Source organism: Petaurus breviceps, unplaced genomic scaffold (assembly GCF_028583685.1).
Source record: "Petaurus breviceps papuanus isolate PSGF00001 unplaced genomic scaffold, PetGlider_PUasm1.0 115, whole genome shotgun sequence".
Taxonomy (NCBI): Eukaryota; Metazoa; Chordata; class Mammalia; order Diprotodontia; family Petauridae; genus Petaurus; species Petaurus breviceps.
The window spans coordinates 6,699,828-6,718,820 of record NW_027185612.1 but is presented as its reverse complement, the minus strand read 5'-3'; the positions used below and the strand labels follow the sequence as shown (position 1 = coordinate 6,718,820).

At 39.0% G+C, this 18,993-nt stretch overlaps 1 protein-coding gene across 1 annotated transcript in view; it reads right to left on the bottom strand.

Moving 5' to 3' along the window:
• The window catches only part of DPP6 (dipeptidyl peptidase like 6), a 990,703-nt gene that overhangs the window by 143,457 nt on the left and 828,253 nt on the right, over positions 1 to 18,993 (bottom strand). Inside the window, exons 11-13 of the mRNA XM_069084788.1 lie at positions 8,911 to 9,034; positions 6,950 to 6,988; positions 948 to 1,055 (exon numbers count right to left, since the gene is read on the bottom strand). Of these exons, the coding sequence (XP_068940889.1) occupies positions 948 to 1,055; positions 6,950 to 6,988; positions 8,911 to 9,034 (271 nt within the window). The remainder of the gene's footprint in view (positions 1 to 947; positions 1,056 to 6,949; positions 6,989 to 8,910; positions 9,035 to 18,993) is intronic.

Sequence of the window (18,993 nt, the reverse complement as noted above, 5' to 3'; positions counted from 1 at the left end):
CATCCATCCATCCATCCATCCATCCATCCATCCATCCATCCATCCATCCATCCATCTATCCACCTACCTATCTATCAAATGTACTGAAGTTCTCTCATTGCTGTTCCACCTGTTGTATCATCACTTTCAGGCACCAGGCATGGAGAGTTTCGAAGAACTGAACATAAAAAAACCCCAAACCAATCTGTGTTTGGCTTAAATTGATAATGAGGTATGATAGAAAGAGGACGGATGTGAGTAGATCTCAGAGAACCACCAAGTGAGTCTTACACAGGCAGCGCTGGGGGTGGAAGGGTCACTAGATTTGAAGTCAAGAGAGATTTGGGTATGAATCCCACTACTGATACTTACTGGCGGTGTGACCTTGGACAAGTCATTGATCCTTTTAGAATCTTGGTTTCCTCATCTGTGAAATGGGGATAGTAGGGTCTCATAAGATTTATTAGGAGGATCAACTGAGATAATGTTTTTAAAGTGCTTTGTAAATCTTAAGGCTGCTTCAAAAGAGAGTGAGTCCGGAAGAAAATCCCCCAAACCTAACAAACCTTTAGGGATTTGACAGAAGGAGGGAGGGGGTATTTGTAGGAGATGACCCTAAGAGATGAAAAAGGGGAAGAAAACATATGTGACCTCAACAAATATAGAATGGATGCAAATTTATGAGTTTGTTGAATTACATATGGAACTCACTGAATGAAAATTTTTAAAAAGAAAAACTTCAGTCCTATTATTTTTGCAAATTATTCTAGAATTTTACATGAGTTTCACATAAGAAGACATTTTAAGGGAAACTCTCATACCCATTATTCCTTTTAGACATGGGATGTCCAGTACAATGGCCTTGTTTCATCTTCTAAGGAACCTTGGGTATGAAATGATGGCATTTCCCAAAGGAACTAAGTGATTCAAGTCCCCTTTTTCATTTCCAGTCAACACCGCATTGTTACCTGGGAAGAGGCCATGCCAATATGGTAGAACTTTCCTCGTCCTCCCTGGGGAATGGCTCTGACAAAGAAAAACTTTCGGCCGTCTTTGGAGAAGATGGGCTCTTCGTTCTGTAGGAGGCAAATACCCGGATGAGCAAGGCAGCACATTTTACCTTGAAGCAACAGAAAGAGGGAAAAGATGCCCCCCTCCCCACATTCTCCTAATGCTAACTAGATTCATATTTAGTAATATCTCGAACGAGAGAGGGACCAGCTTCAAGGAAGGCCCAACACACAGGTAAGAACAAACACTGAGGCCTTTGCTTTTAATGTGTGTTAGGACCATTTATAAATCGTAGGATCACAGAGTCATAGACTGAGAGTTGGAATGTATCTCCCAGGCTATCTAGTCCAGCGCCTTCATTTCACAAATGTAGAAACTGGGACCCAGACTGGTTAAGTGTCTTGCACATGATCACACTGACAGTAAGAGTCAGAGCAGGTATGGGAACAAAGGCCTCTGTCTACAAAGCCAGTGCTCTTCTCATTGGACTGGACAGCTTACTCCGGGTGGGGGGAGCAGGAGTGGTAACAGAAACCTCAGGGGGTACAGTACAAGTGAGGTCCACCGTAAAGGCCTTCTGGAGGGAGCACGGAATGGGAGACAAAGGACTGGACTTGGAGTCAGGAAGACCTGTGTTCAAATCTGGCCACAGACTCTTCATGTGATAGAACCCCAGGCAAGCCACTTACCCTTTGTGAGATTCAACTTCAACATCTGCAAAATGAAGAGCATAATAACACCAACATCCCAGGGCCAATGTGAAGGGTAAATGGGATAATGTAGGATTTGTTGTTGTTGTTGGGTTGGTTGAGTCATTTTTCATCTGTGTCTGATTCTTCATGGTCCCATTTGGGGTTTTCTTGGCAAAGATACTAGAATGGTTTGCCATGGGTTAAGTGACTTACCTAGGGTCACACAGATAATATCTGAGGCTAGATTTGAACTCAGGAAGATGAGTCCTCTGGACTCCAGGCCTGGTACTCAATCTATTGTGCCACCTAGCTGCCCAGAACACACACACAACTTTGTATGTGTATACATATATATAAACATGTATATGTATGTATATGCATACATACACACATACACATATATGATAAAACTTAATGTATGTGTATGTATGTATATATACAACATATACACACTTAATATAACTTTGCCAATCTGAAGGCATTATATGAATGTGAGCTAGCTTTATTCCTCAATTTAGAAACTGTTTATAAAGAAAAAGGAATAATTATATTGTGTTTGCTAGGTTCACCAGAGATAGCATTAGCCTGGCCCCTTACAAAGCATGGTGCTATCCCTCCAATATCCCAAGGCATATGACAAAGTCTGCCCAGTTGTACTGTCCTGGGAAAATCACAAGCCTAGATTGGTCTAAATGTCAATTTTAACACAGAATAATAGATTCAGAACTCTGAAGGACATTAGGAGTGACCTAATCTAAACCTCTCTCTCTTCTTTTTTTAAACCATTGAGGAAACTAAAGCCCAGAATAACCAAATGACTTAGCCAGAGAGTAGCAAAGTTGGAATTTGGACCCAGGTCCTCTAACCTAAATTTCGTGTTCTTTCTACTGTGCCACACTGTCTATTTTCTATTTTTCCAATCTCTGTGTCACAGCAGTTGTGACCCTGAGGAGGCTGCTGATCACAGCTACTTTACAAATGAGGTGTGTCACCTTAGTCAAGTCTCTGGGTATCAGTTTTTTCATGTGTAAAAAGAGGGTGGGTTGACCTATATAATTTCTATGGTCACTCCCATCTATGTCTATAAAATGCTTAGTTGTCTTACCCAGAAATATACTCAGAAATGGAGAAAAAGGGGGAGAAAGAAAGATATTGTCTTAAGTCAGATGCAAAATAGATTTGCTCAAGGACTCAAGGGATTAATTGTCCTTATCATCCCTCTTTTTATCCTTGGGAAAAGAATCAGAGGTTTAAAAAAAAAAAGACTTGTTATTTGAATCATGTTTCTTTCCTGTATCTACTGTCCCTTTTCTTCAAAAGCTCAGAACTCATGTTTGTTTGTTTTTCTCCTGGAGGGAAATGATAAAATGGCAAATTCAAAGTGAATGGCTAAACTGTGGCAACTTCGATTGCATGGCACCCCCCCCCCCAAATTAGTAGCCCATTTCTCTGCTGCTGATTTGCTCTCTTGGCTTGGTGAAAGAAACTTTTTAGCTTCTGTGAAGCTTGACTTTGTAAGTTACCATTGGTGAATACCAATTAGTTGAACATCTGATTCTAGAGGTCTGAGTGAACAGGAATGAGACCATGTGGGAAAAAGCAACGTCAACTGGCTAGTGGCCAATTCATTTCTCTGCAGCAAATGAACATGTGTATATAAGATGTGCTAAATACATAAGGTAACTTGATGAAAATGGCATTTAATTTTCATGAACACAGAAGACAAACTGAAAGCTCTAGTCTGCAAACACTTGTTTTTATATTTTATTTTGGTTGGAAATAAAGAATTGAAATGTGAGGGACTGGAAAAAATCAACAATTAATTTGGCATTCAAAACATACTTCCATTATCCAGTTAGGAGTTGGGAATGGCAATATCCTTTTAGATAGAAAAAATGGATTTTGGGCAAAAAAACAATCTTCCCTGTAAAAAATTGTAAATAAATAATTCAGGAAGTATTTTCTTATAACCATAGGTTAATCTTATTTTGATGGAGAATAAGTTTACCTCTGTGATGTAAATATACAAGATTAAATAAGGTATAATAGAAAAAAAATGTTGAATTTGGAGTCAGGAGACCTGGGTTTAAAACCTAACTTTGCTCTTCTTTTTTTTTTTTTTACAAGTTTCTCACCTCTGTGGGCCTCAGTTTTCTTATTTGTAAAATGAGGAGATTGAACTAGAGGCTCGATAAGATTCTCTGCATATCATATCTGTGATCTTATGAACCAGAAAAAAAGTAGATTAATTTATTTTTTCAGTAACTTGCTAGTGATCTTGCACAGTAAGAAATGACAACTTGTTTCTAAGCAAGCCAAGGAAAAAGGTTAGATTTTATGTGCATGTATGAATGCATGAATATATGTATGTATGCATACATGCACACATGTATGAATATATGCATGTATTAATGTTTATATGTATATTCCCCACCAAATACTAGCAGGATTGAACCTATGAGTGATGCTGCATTTCTAGCCTAGGTGAGAAAGGAGACTCAATCTCAGAAAGAGAAGCAAACAACAATAACAAGAAAGTTTCTTTTTAGAACACTTAAAATTTCTGACAAAGGGGCGGCCAGGTAGCACAGCAAGTAAGAGCACTGGCTCCAGTGTCAGGATGACCGGGAGATCGAATCCCAGGCTCAGACACTTTGCACCCACCCAGAAACACCTGGACGTGTAACCTTGAGCAAGTTACTTAACCCCAATTGCTTAGGAGCGGCCAGGTGGCTCAGTGAGTAAGAGCACCAGCTCCAGTGTCGGGATGACCTGGATCAAATCCGGGCTTAGATACTCAGCACCACACCCAGAAATAACTGGCCATGTAACCTTGAGCTACTTAACCCCGATTGCTTAAAAAAAAAATTTCTGACAAAAAAGACAAAGATAATGAGATACTAAAACAAAATGACAGGTCTTGAAATGTATACCAAATGACAAAAACAAAAAACTGAGCTTGGTTTTGAGCAGAATAGCGTTGAAGCAGAGCTCTCCAACCTTTATAAGAAATTGTTTTAATCTTTCTTAAGAGTTATGACTGCCAATGGGACTTGAAAAGGGGAGGGCGACTGCTGTGTGAATGGCTGACATACAAGTTTCTGATGAGTTTCTGGATGGCTGCTCATTTTGCTTCCCTCCCTATTGATAAGGATATATAAGTGTCAATCAGATATGTTCCTTCTCCTCCCTTTCGGAAGCCTACCATAATGGACTTGGAGACCAGCCAGATAAACTTTCCAGAAATATGTGTAGGTCCTAGTGTGTTGGCTGGAGAGTCTATCATAAGGTTTCTCAATTTTAAAAAAACCAAACTGATAACTCAGGTCTGGGAGTCTTAACACTACAGTTGTCATTAGCTAGCAAGCCACCCAATATCGCCTGGTCTCAGTGTCCTCACCTCTAAAACAAAGGGGTTCACTGTGAAGAAGGGTTAAATCAAGTACCTTCAACACTTCTTTCCTGTTCCCAAAATCCTTTCTCCTAACTCTGGAGGGTTCTTACTCATGAGACCTCCCTCTATGCCTAGAATGCATTCTCTCATCAATTCTTCTTTTCTGAATCCTTATCTTCCTTCAAGCGTCAGCTCAATTGCTAACTCTTCTGTCAAGTCTTCCTGATCTGCTCCCTTCCCAGCTGTCAGTGCTTTTTAAATTACCTTTTATTTACTTACATGTATACATGTTAGACATCTACTTAAGCAGATAGGTGGTACAGTGCAGAGTGCTAATTCTGGAGTCAAGAGACTTCATTCAAATGTAACCTCAGATATTTCCTGGCTATGTGATCCTTAGCAAGTCATTTAACTTTTATATGCCTCAGTTTCCTCCACTGTAAAATGGGGCCAACTATAGCACCCACCTCTCAGGGTTGTTTTTGTGATGACTGAATAAGATATTTGCAAAACACTTAGCAGAGTGCTTTGTCCCTTAATAGGTGCTTAATAATGCTTATCTCCTTTCTTCCCTTTTCCCTTCTTCTCCATCCTTTGCTCTACCTCCCCTTCCCTCCCAAGTTGTGAGTACTTCTAAAATCTCGTTTTGCTTATATGTGTACATGTTTTATCTCTACCTAGGAAGTTAGGTGGGATAATGGATAGAGGGCTTGGCCAGGAGTTAGGAAGACCTTAGAGCAAATCTGACCTCAGGTAACTCAGTTGTATGACCCTGAGCAAGTCACTTAACTTCTGTTTGCCTCAGTTCCCTCATTTGTAAAATGGGGGTAATAATATTATCTAGCAAGTATTTAATAAATGTTAAATGAACAGGAAGGCTGGGAGTTCAAGCTTAACAACAGACTCTGCATCTTAGTTCAGCTCAGATTAGCAGAGTTAAGAGTGGATCATCACGGGGAAGGATAATTCACAAGGAGAGAATTTTTTTTTTTTACCTACAACTCATTAAACTGTTTACTAAGGAATGGAAGGGAATTGATCTGTGTCAGTCAAAGGAATATACACGCTGATGCAATCAGAGGTCCTTGAAGATTATATACTGAATTATGAGTCAGTTGGTATGACCTAATCAAGTCCACAGAATGATCTTAGAGAAAAAAACCCCAAAGAAGTAAATGACCTCATTTCCCCCTGTGTTTTATTTCTTTTAGGTTACACTTTATTTCCTAAACATTAAAGGCCCATGATCTCTGTTAGTTTACACTGCTGTCTCAAATTATTTCTGAGTTAGAGATGGACAGATGAGGGGGTGCTCATGGAACAGCTTCCTCATCTATCCATCTCTTTACCCTTTTGAGGAATATGGTACATGGTATATGGAAGAGTTTGATGCATGGGGGAGAGAAAAGAAATCTCATCCATGAAAAAGTTGCAAAGAGCCTTCATACTTCAGAAATTTTCTGCTATTTTGGTCCACATTTGGTAAGTTTCTATAGATCTATCAGTGCAATGTATTAGAAATTGCAAGTTGTAGCTCAGACAATATTCCTAAGACCTTGAGCAAATCACTTCAGCTCATTAGAGCTCAACCAACTTATAGCCAGGGAGCTTAGAGTCTGAGGGCCTGGGTTCAAATCTTGGCTCTTACCTTTGTGAACTTGGGCAAGTCACAATCTGAGCCTCACTTTCCTCACCTGTTAAATGAAGGGATTGGACTAGACAACCTTTAAGGCCCATTCTAACTCTATACCCATGATATGATGGCTTTGGCCTCTTATAACAATCGCTTAGGCAATATCAGTCTCTGGGGGGTGAATGGTTCCTAATATCTTGATTTTGTAGTAAAAATGGTGTATAGTACAGAGATAGTTACCTGTCTGTGTAGCCAAGCTTCACTTTCATCCTCATGTTTCTGAAATAAAATAAGAGAATTAGAAAAGGGATTTTTACATGTATTGTATCTGTTCTTTTCAAGGCAGAAAGCAATTTGCCTGCATCTACATAGTGGCTGCACAAGGACAGAAGAATCGCTGAGCCATGCAAGGGGAGCAGGTAAGCCCAGGGCAGCCTCTTTCTCCTCCTTTGTGGCTCTGGGCTAAATACATGTATCATTGTGCTGGGAGGTCTGTCTCCTAGCCTAGCAACAAAGAGAAACCCGCTGCTTCCACAGAGGTGGCCTTTCACCATCTGACATGCATCATTTTGCAGACTTGCTCAGAAATCCATTCCTTTTCCTTTAAGGCAACTATAAAATGGTGTCATTTTAGTAATGAACAAAATAGCCTATATGGGAAGCCTTCAGCCCAATCTGTACTTCATATGTCCCAGCATTTGTACTCAGAGGTCCCAACTTCTAACACCTTTAGGGGTAGGAAGAAGAGACATTTTGGAAGATGACCTGAAAAAACATCTGAACAAATACATCAGATATCCAAATAGATGCACCTACAAGGGCATGAGACAACATCATTAACAAAGCTCAAAGGTTTGTTTCTGACACTAATTTGACTATTAGAAACCCCAGGGGGGCCTTCTAGTGACAAGAGGGACTACATCTAAACTTGATTCTTCTGACCTGATTCTTTTTCCTAAATCTGGAAACATAATATGAGGGACAGACTCAGGTATCTGGAAGATCTTATTTAAGTTATTTTTTGGCCAAAAGATAAGAACAGAAGGCCCAGAAGTCCAAATGGCATGTGGCATGACAAGGGTGAGATGAAAAGGCTCTTCTGCAATTGCCTATGGGGTGCTCTACCCCACCTGGGATTCTGACATTGAGTACCAGTTGTGAAACAGATTGACTCAATTTCCTTTTCCAAAGTTGGTTTCTTTTTCTTAGAAGCAACTTACAATCCTCTCCTAATAAGGAAAATAATCTTATGTCTCCTTACCTTAGCTCCCTAATGTCTCCCTTATCTTTCCTGTGGTTGGCATTTCTGAAATCCTTGGCATACAGTCACTTTTCAGACCTTTCCATCCTCCAAGTTTAAGACTACTAAGCTCAATGATATTTACAAAGGGCTGGGTCATTTGGAGAAAGAGTGTTGTATCTTGCCAGTCGTTTACACTCAAGCCGGTTGTCAAGGCTATTCATCCTCTTGGAGGGAGGAAGCAGAACCTAGGAATGATGGCTAAGAGAAGCTATTGACAAGGGTTTCCTTCAGTTCTAACCATTTCTGAGAGAGTTGTTCCAGTGTTAGACCAGGGCTGCTGATTTTTACTAAATTATCCCATTTATCTTTGTAATAAAAGCCTTCTCACTAATAACCAATGGCCCAATGCATTATCCCTCCTGAGAACTTTTACTAATGACCTTACAGTTAATTTGAGAGTTAAGATACTTGTACAATGATATATAATAAAAATTGTGTCACTAGAGGGAGGTCCAAAACTATGTCCAGGGATGGTCAACCCAGGGTGCTTACATCACTTACTTGATCTACTTTATTAATTCTCTGCCATGGACAGCTCCTACTTTAATTTTCTCTCTTCTTCACATACCCCTTTTCCTTCTCTACATATGCCTAATAGTGCCCATGGTAATTTCTTAGCCTTGCTGGTGACTCTCATGGATTTACTTATGCAGTGATAGCCTGGTTCTAAGAACTATTCAGACTGCAAATTTTTATTATACAAACCTCATGATTATACACAACCCTTAAGCCAGTTTACAAGGTGGGATAACCAGTAGAGATCCTTTTTCCTTTGGAAGGGACTCTGACCTTCTGACTGATTCAGAATAGGTCAGCATGACTCTGTACATGGTTTTGATAAAGTTTGACTTGACTAGCTGCCCAAGGCAAGTGACCGACGCTGAACCAGTCTTATTACCTTTGTGCAAACGCCGGTGGTGGCATCACAGAGTGTGAGGATGGATACATTCTGGGCTCGGTTCAGCCAGTTCACTGCTACTTTGGTACTTGTTGCCCACTTCACCATAGTTATATAATAGTCCCTAAGGCATAAAAAATTTCAGAGTTAATGGGAATTAATGCATCCATTGCTGCATAGAAAATAGTCACAGTGTAGCTTTGGCCAGCAGGTCTAACAACTAGAGAGTGACATTGACCCTCACGTGTAATATTCTTGTTGCAATATTAAATGCATTTATTACTTTATTGCTTTGATAAGTGATTGAGTCATTTGTGTGTCTGAAAATATCTTTAATTTGTTGATGTGATGTTCTTTAGAATTGCCCAGAGATAACAAATACATGTTGTAAGGAGGAGGCAGAAGTGCAAATTCCTTCAAGTTTTCTGTAAACATGCTTGGGGGATGGAGGAGAATGGACAACAAAAAGGGAAAACCAAGCACAGTCAAATGTTTGTGTTATTCAATCTTATTCTATAATTGTTGCAACCCTTGACTATAAGACAGGTGAGGTTCATTTCATGGAATTTGCTCCCCAAGACTTAGACTCCCTGAGACCCCAGTGACTATTAAGATTCAGTTTCCAGAGCTAAAATAGGCCACAATTACCATTGATATTATTTATTTTCAATCTAATTTTTTACCTTCTAACTTAAGCAAATTCTTTTTAGATAAATTAGTTTTCTGGTCAGTTACTTGTAGTCCATGGTGGAAAAAGATTCTGTTTTTTTTTTCAGGCTTAGTTTTCATAAGGTTTGTTATGCCTTATCTATGCTTTCTGTTTCCCCTTGTCCCTTTGTCTTCCCTGACATCCCTTCCTCTTTAAGGAATCTTCTGGACTAGGAACTTCTGCCTTTCCCAAAACTTGGCTGATTGGAACCCCCCTGGATGTGACAGGAGAGGTGAAAAGTCTAAAAACACACAGGCCTAAGAGTCTGTTGTGGGCTAAGAAACTGGTATGAGTTAGTATTTCTATAACATTTCTATAACGCCATTTGGGGCTGTTGGGAGTAAAGGAGCTATGGTGTAGATTAGGGGCAGTTGGAGTTAACTTTGCCCTCAGGTAGCTTGGTTGGGGATTCACCTATGGGCCCTTTAGGCAGAAGAATATAAAAGTGGCATTCAGGACTTTGTCAGGGAGCTTCTGACACCCCAGATAATGTCCCTGAAAACTTATTTTAACTTCCTTGCCGGTGGCTTTTACTTGCCTGATCAACTTTTAGTCACCTTGAAGACTGCTTTTACCTGGGGCTATTTGACATATATATATATTTTTTAAACTAAAAGTAAAAAAAAAAAAAATTTAAAAACTATTTTTTGGTTTTGAATCCTTAAGCCTTTGAGTGAATCACTGCACCACATTCAGAACTACAGACTTAGACAACCAACCCCTAACCTTCCTTTAAATGACCTGGCCCTCCTTCAGCACTCTTGAACTGTTCATATGCATGGACTGAAGATGCACCCAGGAGTCCTCATTCATTGAACTCTGGAGAACCCAGTGTAATGATGTGCCAAGTTCTAGGGCAGCTTCTCACAACACTTTTGGGTCTTCTTGCCTTGGCCTGAACACCTTCACATGCCTAAGGCTCTCTAGCAACATCTCTGGCTGTTTTTCTTCCTTCCCTGCCTCACTTTGCAGCTGTTGCCTAATGCCTAGTTCTGGAGGTACCATCTGCTTCTCCTGTTAAGGAAATTGATGATGCTCTAATTTCCTTCCCTTGTTTTTCCTACCTCCCCTTTGTATGTTCCCTTGGGTCTCACCAGTCAAACTTTAAAGCCTCAAATTAAAGGGTTTTCAGCATTGATTAGTTCTTCTAGTTATTTAGCACATCTCCCTTTGAAGTACCAGCAACCAATCCCTTCAGCCACTGTTGATGATTGTATAGGGTCATTTATTTAAAAGGAGAAAAGTTTAGTGAAAACAATGAAAAAGAAATTATCAGGAACTATTTCATTTATATAAAACTGAAAACTTAAATGAAATGTATGCATATTTACAAAAAAATAGTCCAGATTAACAGAATAAAAAGTAGAGTATTAAGATATTTTAGATAGAGATTTAGATATTTAGTATTTAGATAATATAGTGAACTGATCTTGTGGTCTGGTGTCTGGTATACAACTAAACAGCTATATGACCTTGGATAAATTGCTTTCTTTCTCTGAGTATCAGGTTCCTCATCTGTTAAATGTGGGACGGGGAGTAGGAGAGATTTTGTTTGACTAAACTCTGTATAAGGATATTAATGGAAAATATGACATATGAAAATTTAATTTCTAAAATATATATTTTAAAAACTCACAAAGGGAACTCCCAGTTTATAATAGATAAATGATCAAAAGATTTATATGAATATTTTTCAAAGGAAGAAACAAATATTATTTGAAGGAGTGCTCAATATTACTAATAAGGAGATACAAATTGAAACAATTTTGAGGTACATCATACCCATGAAATTTAAAAAAATTAATAACAATGAAAATAAATGCCAAGAGGGTTGTGTAGAAACAGGAACACTCATTCATTGCTGGTGGAATTGCAAACTTGTGGCATCTTTTTCTAAAACAATATGGCAGTGAGTAGTAAAAGTTACAAAAGTAATTCTTCTTTGGCCCAATAATTTTATCATTGGGAATATAGCATAAAAGTGTTAAGAAAAACAACAAAAGAGAGTTTTATGTACAAAGATTTTAGCAGTAGCATTATTTGTAATTGCAAAATGCTAGAGGCAGCTGAAAGTCCAATAATAGAGAAATGGTCAAATAAATAGCGGTATATTAACGCAGTGGAATACTAGAATGAAAATAAGACTAAGAAGTAGAGGAATACAAAGAAATCTAGAATGAACATTATGAAATAATGCAAAGCAAAAAATAAAATAAAGAGCCAGGAGAACAAAGTACAAGTCATATAAGAACAATCATATAAGAGGAAAAATGAATGAGAAGTAAAGGACGAAGAAGCTTCATGGAAATTTGAAAATCAATCAATCAACATAACAACCTCAAAAGCTCAAACAAACAAAAGGCATTTTAAAGTGTTTACTATGTGCAAAGCACTTTGCTTGGCCTGGGACATACATTATTTAAATACATACATACATATATGTATATAATATATTTTATTGGTGGTGGGAAAATGTGTAAATACCACTGACAATTTTTTTAAGCTCTGTGGAATTTCCTTGTTTGGAAAAGTTAAAAATCAGATCTATCTGTTTAAGGATGATTCTGGACACAATGAGATGGGCTAGAGGAATTTCCAAAGACCTTTCTAGACCTGGATGCCAGGGTTAATTCATAAATCTATTTTCTTTGGGTACAGAACAGTTCATTAGGTACCATTCAACTTCCCTTCCTCAGATACATAAATATAAACATACATACATATATTAAAGAAAGCACCAGAAATTGTACAAAAAAGTAATTTATATGTAAATAGACACTAAGCAAAATCAATTAGTTGTGGCGATGCTTAATAATGCATTATTTAAAAGAGGAACACTTTGGTTTTAACTTTCACACAATCTTATATAATCGAGTGTAAGCTCCTATTTGCTTCATAATTTTCTTTCCCAGATTGTTGCATCCAAACATTATTATTATAACTTACATTTTAATAATGCATCCCTTGTGCCAGGCACTGTGCCAAGCACTTTACAAATGTTATCTAATCTGATTCTCCTAAAAATCTTGGCAGGTAAGGGTTATTATTATTATGTCCATTTTAAAGATGAGGAAACAGAGGTTAAGTGAGTTGCCTATATCACATGACTAGAAAATGTCTGAGGCTAAATTTAAGCTCATGTCTTCCTAACTCGAAACCCAGGGATCTCTCCACTTGTAAGAGCTAGCTCCAAAACAAGGAAGACCTGGATCTTGGCCGACTTCTTGATACCTGTTGACTGTGAGACCCTAAACAAGTAATTTTTTTCTTCAGATTGGAGTTCATTAAGCCAAAAAACCTACAATTCTAGTTTCTATCCATAATAATAGTAACAATAAAAAATATAAATCAAATAATAAATTGCATTTGTATAGTGTTTTAAGTTTTAAAGCTCCTGCTTTATAAAACAGTATATAATTTTATCTTTTCAACAACCCTGAGAGGCAGGGGCTATTGCTGTCCCTATTTTACAGATGAAGAAACTGAGGCTAACTGAAGTTAAGGAAACTGAGGCAGAGTGAGAGGGTCACAGAATGAGTAAGTATCTGAGGGAAGATTTGAACTCAGATCTTCCTGACCCTAGATCTAGTACTCTATCCACTGTGCCATTTAGCTGCCTAAGCTGTTATTTATATCTCTCAGGGTTAATTAGAGGCACACACTAACTTCTGAGGGTATCATGAAGGTCAATAGCTAGTAAGATACTACTCTTCGGCAAAGGAGGGCTTTGATGCCCCTACCAAAAACAGGGAACTGAGGCTGACCTCAGTGCTGTTCTTCTTTTGTTTATTTGGAAAAATCAATATGGAATATTTATGCTTGGTCTTGCTGGCTGTATAACAATATTATTTCAAGGTCTAATAGGGTGGCTTGACAAACTATGTTGGTAATGATTATTCTTTCAATAAATAGATACATAGATGTTTGTGACCTTGAGGGAGAAAATAACAAAAGAAGGAAATAGATCCTCTTTACAGACTTCTTTTTAAAAATCTATTTCTGTCATTTCTTAATTAGGTATGCAGCAATTCACAGGTCTAGAGGTAAAGAAAATACTGGCAGGTGTGAGCATGGGGTCCAAATTTAGATTTAGTTTGTAAACATAAAGCCACGTCAAGATCAAAGCTAGGAGTTCAAAATTCAAACCAGCCTAGAGCTCTGGGAAGGATGTCCCGAACTGAACCTGAGAGTTTAAAGTACAAAGGCATGAGAAGATCATCATGGAACTAGATTGGGAAAAACATGGGGTGGGGGAGGGAAGCGGAAAAGCTGACGGGACAGGTGGGAAATACTCCACACCAAGGAATCAGCTTGAGAAAACTCCGGAGATAGTTTATGATAAAACACGCCAACCACTCTCCACCTCCTCCTCACTAAGTACCCACTTACCCCCACACTATGGGGCTTAGGAGTAGGAAGCTATGTCTGTTTCCATTTATTTGAAACATCCATTCAGAATATTTCTTTAATAGTTTTTTTATGATATCTTTTTGTCTGAATGACCATCATGGAAACCAAACAACATTAAATGGACAATATTTCTGTCCCTGAGGGCAGGCATTGTCTCACTTTTTATATATGTATCCCCAAGACAAAGTACTGTACCTAGAATCTAGTAGATATTTAATGAATGCTTATTGATTAACTGATTTTCCTGGCCCCAACAATCCAATCTGCATGTAAGAGGTTCTAAAGAGAAATCAATGGATCGATATTTCTCTCCTCAGTAATAAAGTTCTTATGAATACCTTGTGAACAAACCCATCCAGGAAAGACCTCACCACTGTTTTCTTTTTTATGGAGGGTGTGTGTGTAAAAGGGTGTAAGCTGTGCCCATTAACAACATTTTTATGGCCATCATAACCATTTTATTGTCTCTGTTTAAAGTGCTTGGCTGTGAAATGTAAAACTGCAGCCATAGGCCTTTTTCATTTCATTATGGTATCGGCAAGGACATCACTCTGGGTAGGTTTGGTGTCTTTCACAGTCACCAAAAAGTGGCTACACATAGTAGGCCCTTCATAAAATTTGTTGTGTTGTCTGTCTCACTGTTTTGCCTAAGACTTGCCCTAACTCACAAGGATATCACAAACATGTAGATAATATGCTCAGGAAAGGCAGGAGAGCAGGTAAGGAACATTTATACTTTTTAGAAAAGGCAAATTAAGCTAAGTTTAGATGCCTTGATATTTACTAATAAGGTTAAAATGAATTTGGATATTTCTTAAAGTTAATTGAAGCATCTTGAAATTTGAAGAGTTCTAATTCAACTGGTCCTTTTTTGTCTCAGATAACAAGGGCTCTGCTTCAAAATAATAAACTTGTGGTTATCCCTCTGATTAATCCTTTTGAGCTTTAATAATTATATTAAGACCAATATGTACTTCGGAAATTTCCTAATAACCAATTTGAAATAATGATATAGAGATAAATTTGCTTATAATTGTGCTTGATATTTCATATGACCAAAGTGAAGAGGAAAAAAATATGGGCTGCATTAAACTAACAAGTCCAACACTGTTTTAAAGTCTGTCCTCTACTCAGCTGTCAAGGGGATCTTCCCAAAGCATAGGTTTGGACCATGTCACATCCCCTTAATAAACTCTGGTGACTCCTTGTTACCTCTGTGACCAAATATATAATCCTTTGTTTGGTTTGTAATGCCCTTTATCATTTGGCTCCTTCCTACTTCTCCAATCTGTCTATACTTTTCTCCAAAGATAGCTAGATAAAGCAATGAATTTAGCATTGGGCTTTTAGTCAGGAAGACCTGGGTTCAAATTTGACTTGAGATACTTACTAATTGTGTGACCCTGGTCAAGTCACTTAACCTCTGTTTCCTCAATTGTAAAATAGGTATAAAAATAACTTACCTCCCAGAGTTATTATGAGGATCAACGAAATATTTGTAAAGTGCTTTGCATGGTGCCTAGCAGACAACAGGCACTGATTGAATACTTGTTCCTTTCATCCTTCCCTTCTCCTTCACGTACTCTTTGATTTGGTGACAATGGCCTCCTTGGTGTTCACTGAACAAGACACTGATTCCAGATTCTACTTTTTTGTTGTCTCCTCTCTCCCTCACTCCCACATTGCCCAGGATACTCTCTCCTTCTCTCAGCTTCTCTTCTGTTGTTTAATTGTTTCAGTCATGTCTTACTGCTCATTTGGGGTTTTCTTGGCAAAGATATTGGTGTGGTTTGCCATTTCCTTCTCCAGTTCATTTTACAGAGGAGGAAAATGAGGCAAAATGACTTGCCCAGGGTCCCAGAGGTAGGAAATGTCTGAGGCAAGATTTAAACCCAGGAGGATGAGTCTTCCTGTCTGGAGGCCCAGCACCCTAACCACCATGCCGTCTTGATGCCCAAGCTTCCTGGAAACTCACCTAGATTTTCATCTTCTGCAGGAAGCCTTTCCCAGGTTCCCTTAATGCTAGCACCTTCCCTATGAAATTACTTCTAATTTACCCTTGGTGTATCTCATTGGCACATAGCTGTTCATACACTGTCTCTGGGAGAAGGGGGATTTCTCAAGGGCAGGGACTTTTTGCCCTTCTTTCTCAAGCTCTTAGCATACTATCTGCACACAACAAAATTTAATAAATGCATAATATTGTTAAATTATTATCACATACTCATTATTACTACAAATTATTATTATAACAAATTTCTCTGTAAAGGGGTGGAGGTTCTGGTCTCATATTTTCTTTGGGGCCACATAAATCAGGAGAATCTGGCACACACACCCAAACTGAAAGGAGATGGGAATATTGTAAGAATGGTAGGGAAGAGAAGATATAGGGTTAAAGAATCCTAGGGCAGGGGGAGAAAGATGGGGGAGAAATAATGGCTGGGAACAGGCTGCCCTGGCATCCTGTTTGTCTGAAGGCCATGCAGACAAGAAGCATTTTCAGAGCAGTCTACAGTCTTAATGTCTGGAGGGTTCCTGTGCCAAGCAAGCAGGGTCACTCAGTACAGCTGAAGCACAGCTCTCTGGGATGGGGGACAAAATATGCTGCTCCTATTTAGGAGGGACAGGAGATGAGACCAGGCCTGCATCCCAGGAGCCAGCTGCAGAGCTGAGAGTCTTGGGAAATTGGTGGTGAGAGGGCTTGATGCTTTATTTAACTCCTCGTTATTGACCTTGCATTCTGCCTTAAGACAATGTCCTTAGCTTCATTATGATGTCATATGATTTATTCTGGTTCAGGCAAGGGAGATTCATTGGGAATGAGTTATGGATTAAGATGGACAGTTGATCCTTGAGTATCTTGGACCTGGATGGGGAGAGGAGACAGAGGAGAGAGGGGAATGGAGAGGGGAGGAAGGAAGAAGGGAGGGAAAAGGAAGGGAAGGGGAAAAAAGAGTAGGGAAGGGAAGGAGAGAAAAGAAGAAAGAGAGGAGAAGAGGGGGGAAAGAGGAGGAAGTTCAGAGAAGGAGGAGGGACAGAGATATTAGATTAGACAGAGGGAGAGAGAGAAGAAGGCAGACAGGGGAAGAGAGAAAGAAAAGCAGAGAGAGGTAGAGAGAAAGAGGCAGAAGGAGAGAGGGAGGGACAGATAGAGACAGAAAGGGAGAGAGATAGATAGACATGCAGACACAGATAGAGACCTAGACAAAGACAATATGAATGTGTGCGTGTGTGTGTGTGTGTGTGTGTGTGTGTGTATGTGGTGTACTGCAGGAGGAATGAGAAAGGGAATCTAAGGAGACATTAGGCAAACCTGAATTTAAAGAGACATGGTCAATGATATGAAGGAGACTAGAAACACTGTCCTAGATAGAAACAAAAGGTATTCACATACCAAGACAAATGCTGAGCAATACCTTCATTAAATATGCTATAATTGTACTTAGAAAATGTTTGTTGAAGGAGTGCTTGAAGAAATAATGAGTGAGAAACATTAGAATTGGTTATAAAAAAGAGGAAAGCACAATATTCCCCAAAGAGTACAAATGAGAGTGAGGAAAGATTGGGGTTTGGTTTGGAGTCAGGGTGTCCAGTTAGGATAGCATCAATCCAACTGTCCTGAGAACATGCTTCCAAATGGTCACACCCTCAGCCTCTTTCTCCCTCATCCCACCTTCCCAAAAGCAGCCAGTCCTTTAGCAGTACAAAATCCTACCCACTTGGCAGTTGTGACTCCCAGGGGAATCATTTATCGTAGTAGAGACTAGGGGCCATAGTAAGCCACCTGTCGGGTTTTGTTTTATCTCCTTCTTGTTCTATTTCTAATAAAGTTGCTTCTGGTAGAACATGGACAGTTAGCTGGCAAGGGCAGAGTTGGAACATCAAGATTCTCCCAGGATTCTGGGATAGATGCTCCAAGGTAGAAAGCAGAAAAAACATATACTCCAAAGGATTTTCAAGGAGAGTTAACATGAGTTAGGAAAATACACCTTTATTGATCCTTTTTCCTTTTTTTCCCCCTGAGGGATGGGAGAGAAAAGAGAAAATGAAAAAGGTCTGATGTGTGTGTGTGTGTGTATGTGTGTGTGAAAAGACCCTTTTTCCCTTCAGAACTGTATATTTGAGAGCAAAGGAGTTTATCTGGAGGGCCTACAGAGCTTGTTAAGAGAAAATAAAAACATTTCCTGTTTTTCATAGTATTCAGAGCTGATTTTATAGTTTTGCCAAGGAGAAAGCTCTGACAGCAACCATGAAGGCCAGGATACAACAGAAGCCGTTGGAAAACCCATACACCGATTTAAAGAAATCACAGAAAAACAGACCCTCAGAGAGCCTCTAATCAAATTCATCCCTGCACAAAGAAACGCTCTACAGTAGTTATCCCTTCCACATCACAAGTTTCCCATTGTGATTTCAATATATCATGGGTCAGCCTAAAAATTAAGTGGGAACATTTGGGGAATTTTGCAGAAGTTGCAGTGACATGTGAAGGCCAGTAGATGACACAGAAAAAGTTTAGAAATTCAGAAATGCATATATTAGTATTGTACAATATCAACCCAAATTTTACAATAAGGTATTATAAACATCCCATAAAAGAAAAAGGAAAAAAATTCAGAATACTCTCTTAGAAGGGAGGGCCAAAAAAATTTTATGCAGATTTTCCAGATCATGAGGGTGCTGTACTCCTAATCCCCACAATATGTAATGGTACAACTAACAAAAGTCATCCAGCCTCGACCTGAAGCCCTTTCGTGTGAAAGAACTCATTGCTTTCAGCCCATTTCATTTTGGATGGCTCTAATTATTATGGAGTTTTCTTTACATCAAGCTTAAAGCTTCCCCTGTTCAGCTTCTACCCAGGGCTTCTGGTTCTATTCTCTGGAGCCAAGAAGAACAGGTCAAATCTCTCTTCCACACAACAGCCTTTCAAATACTTGAGGAGAGTGATCACATTCTTTTTA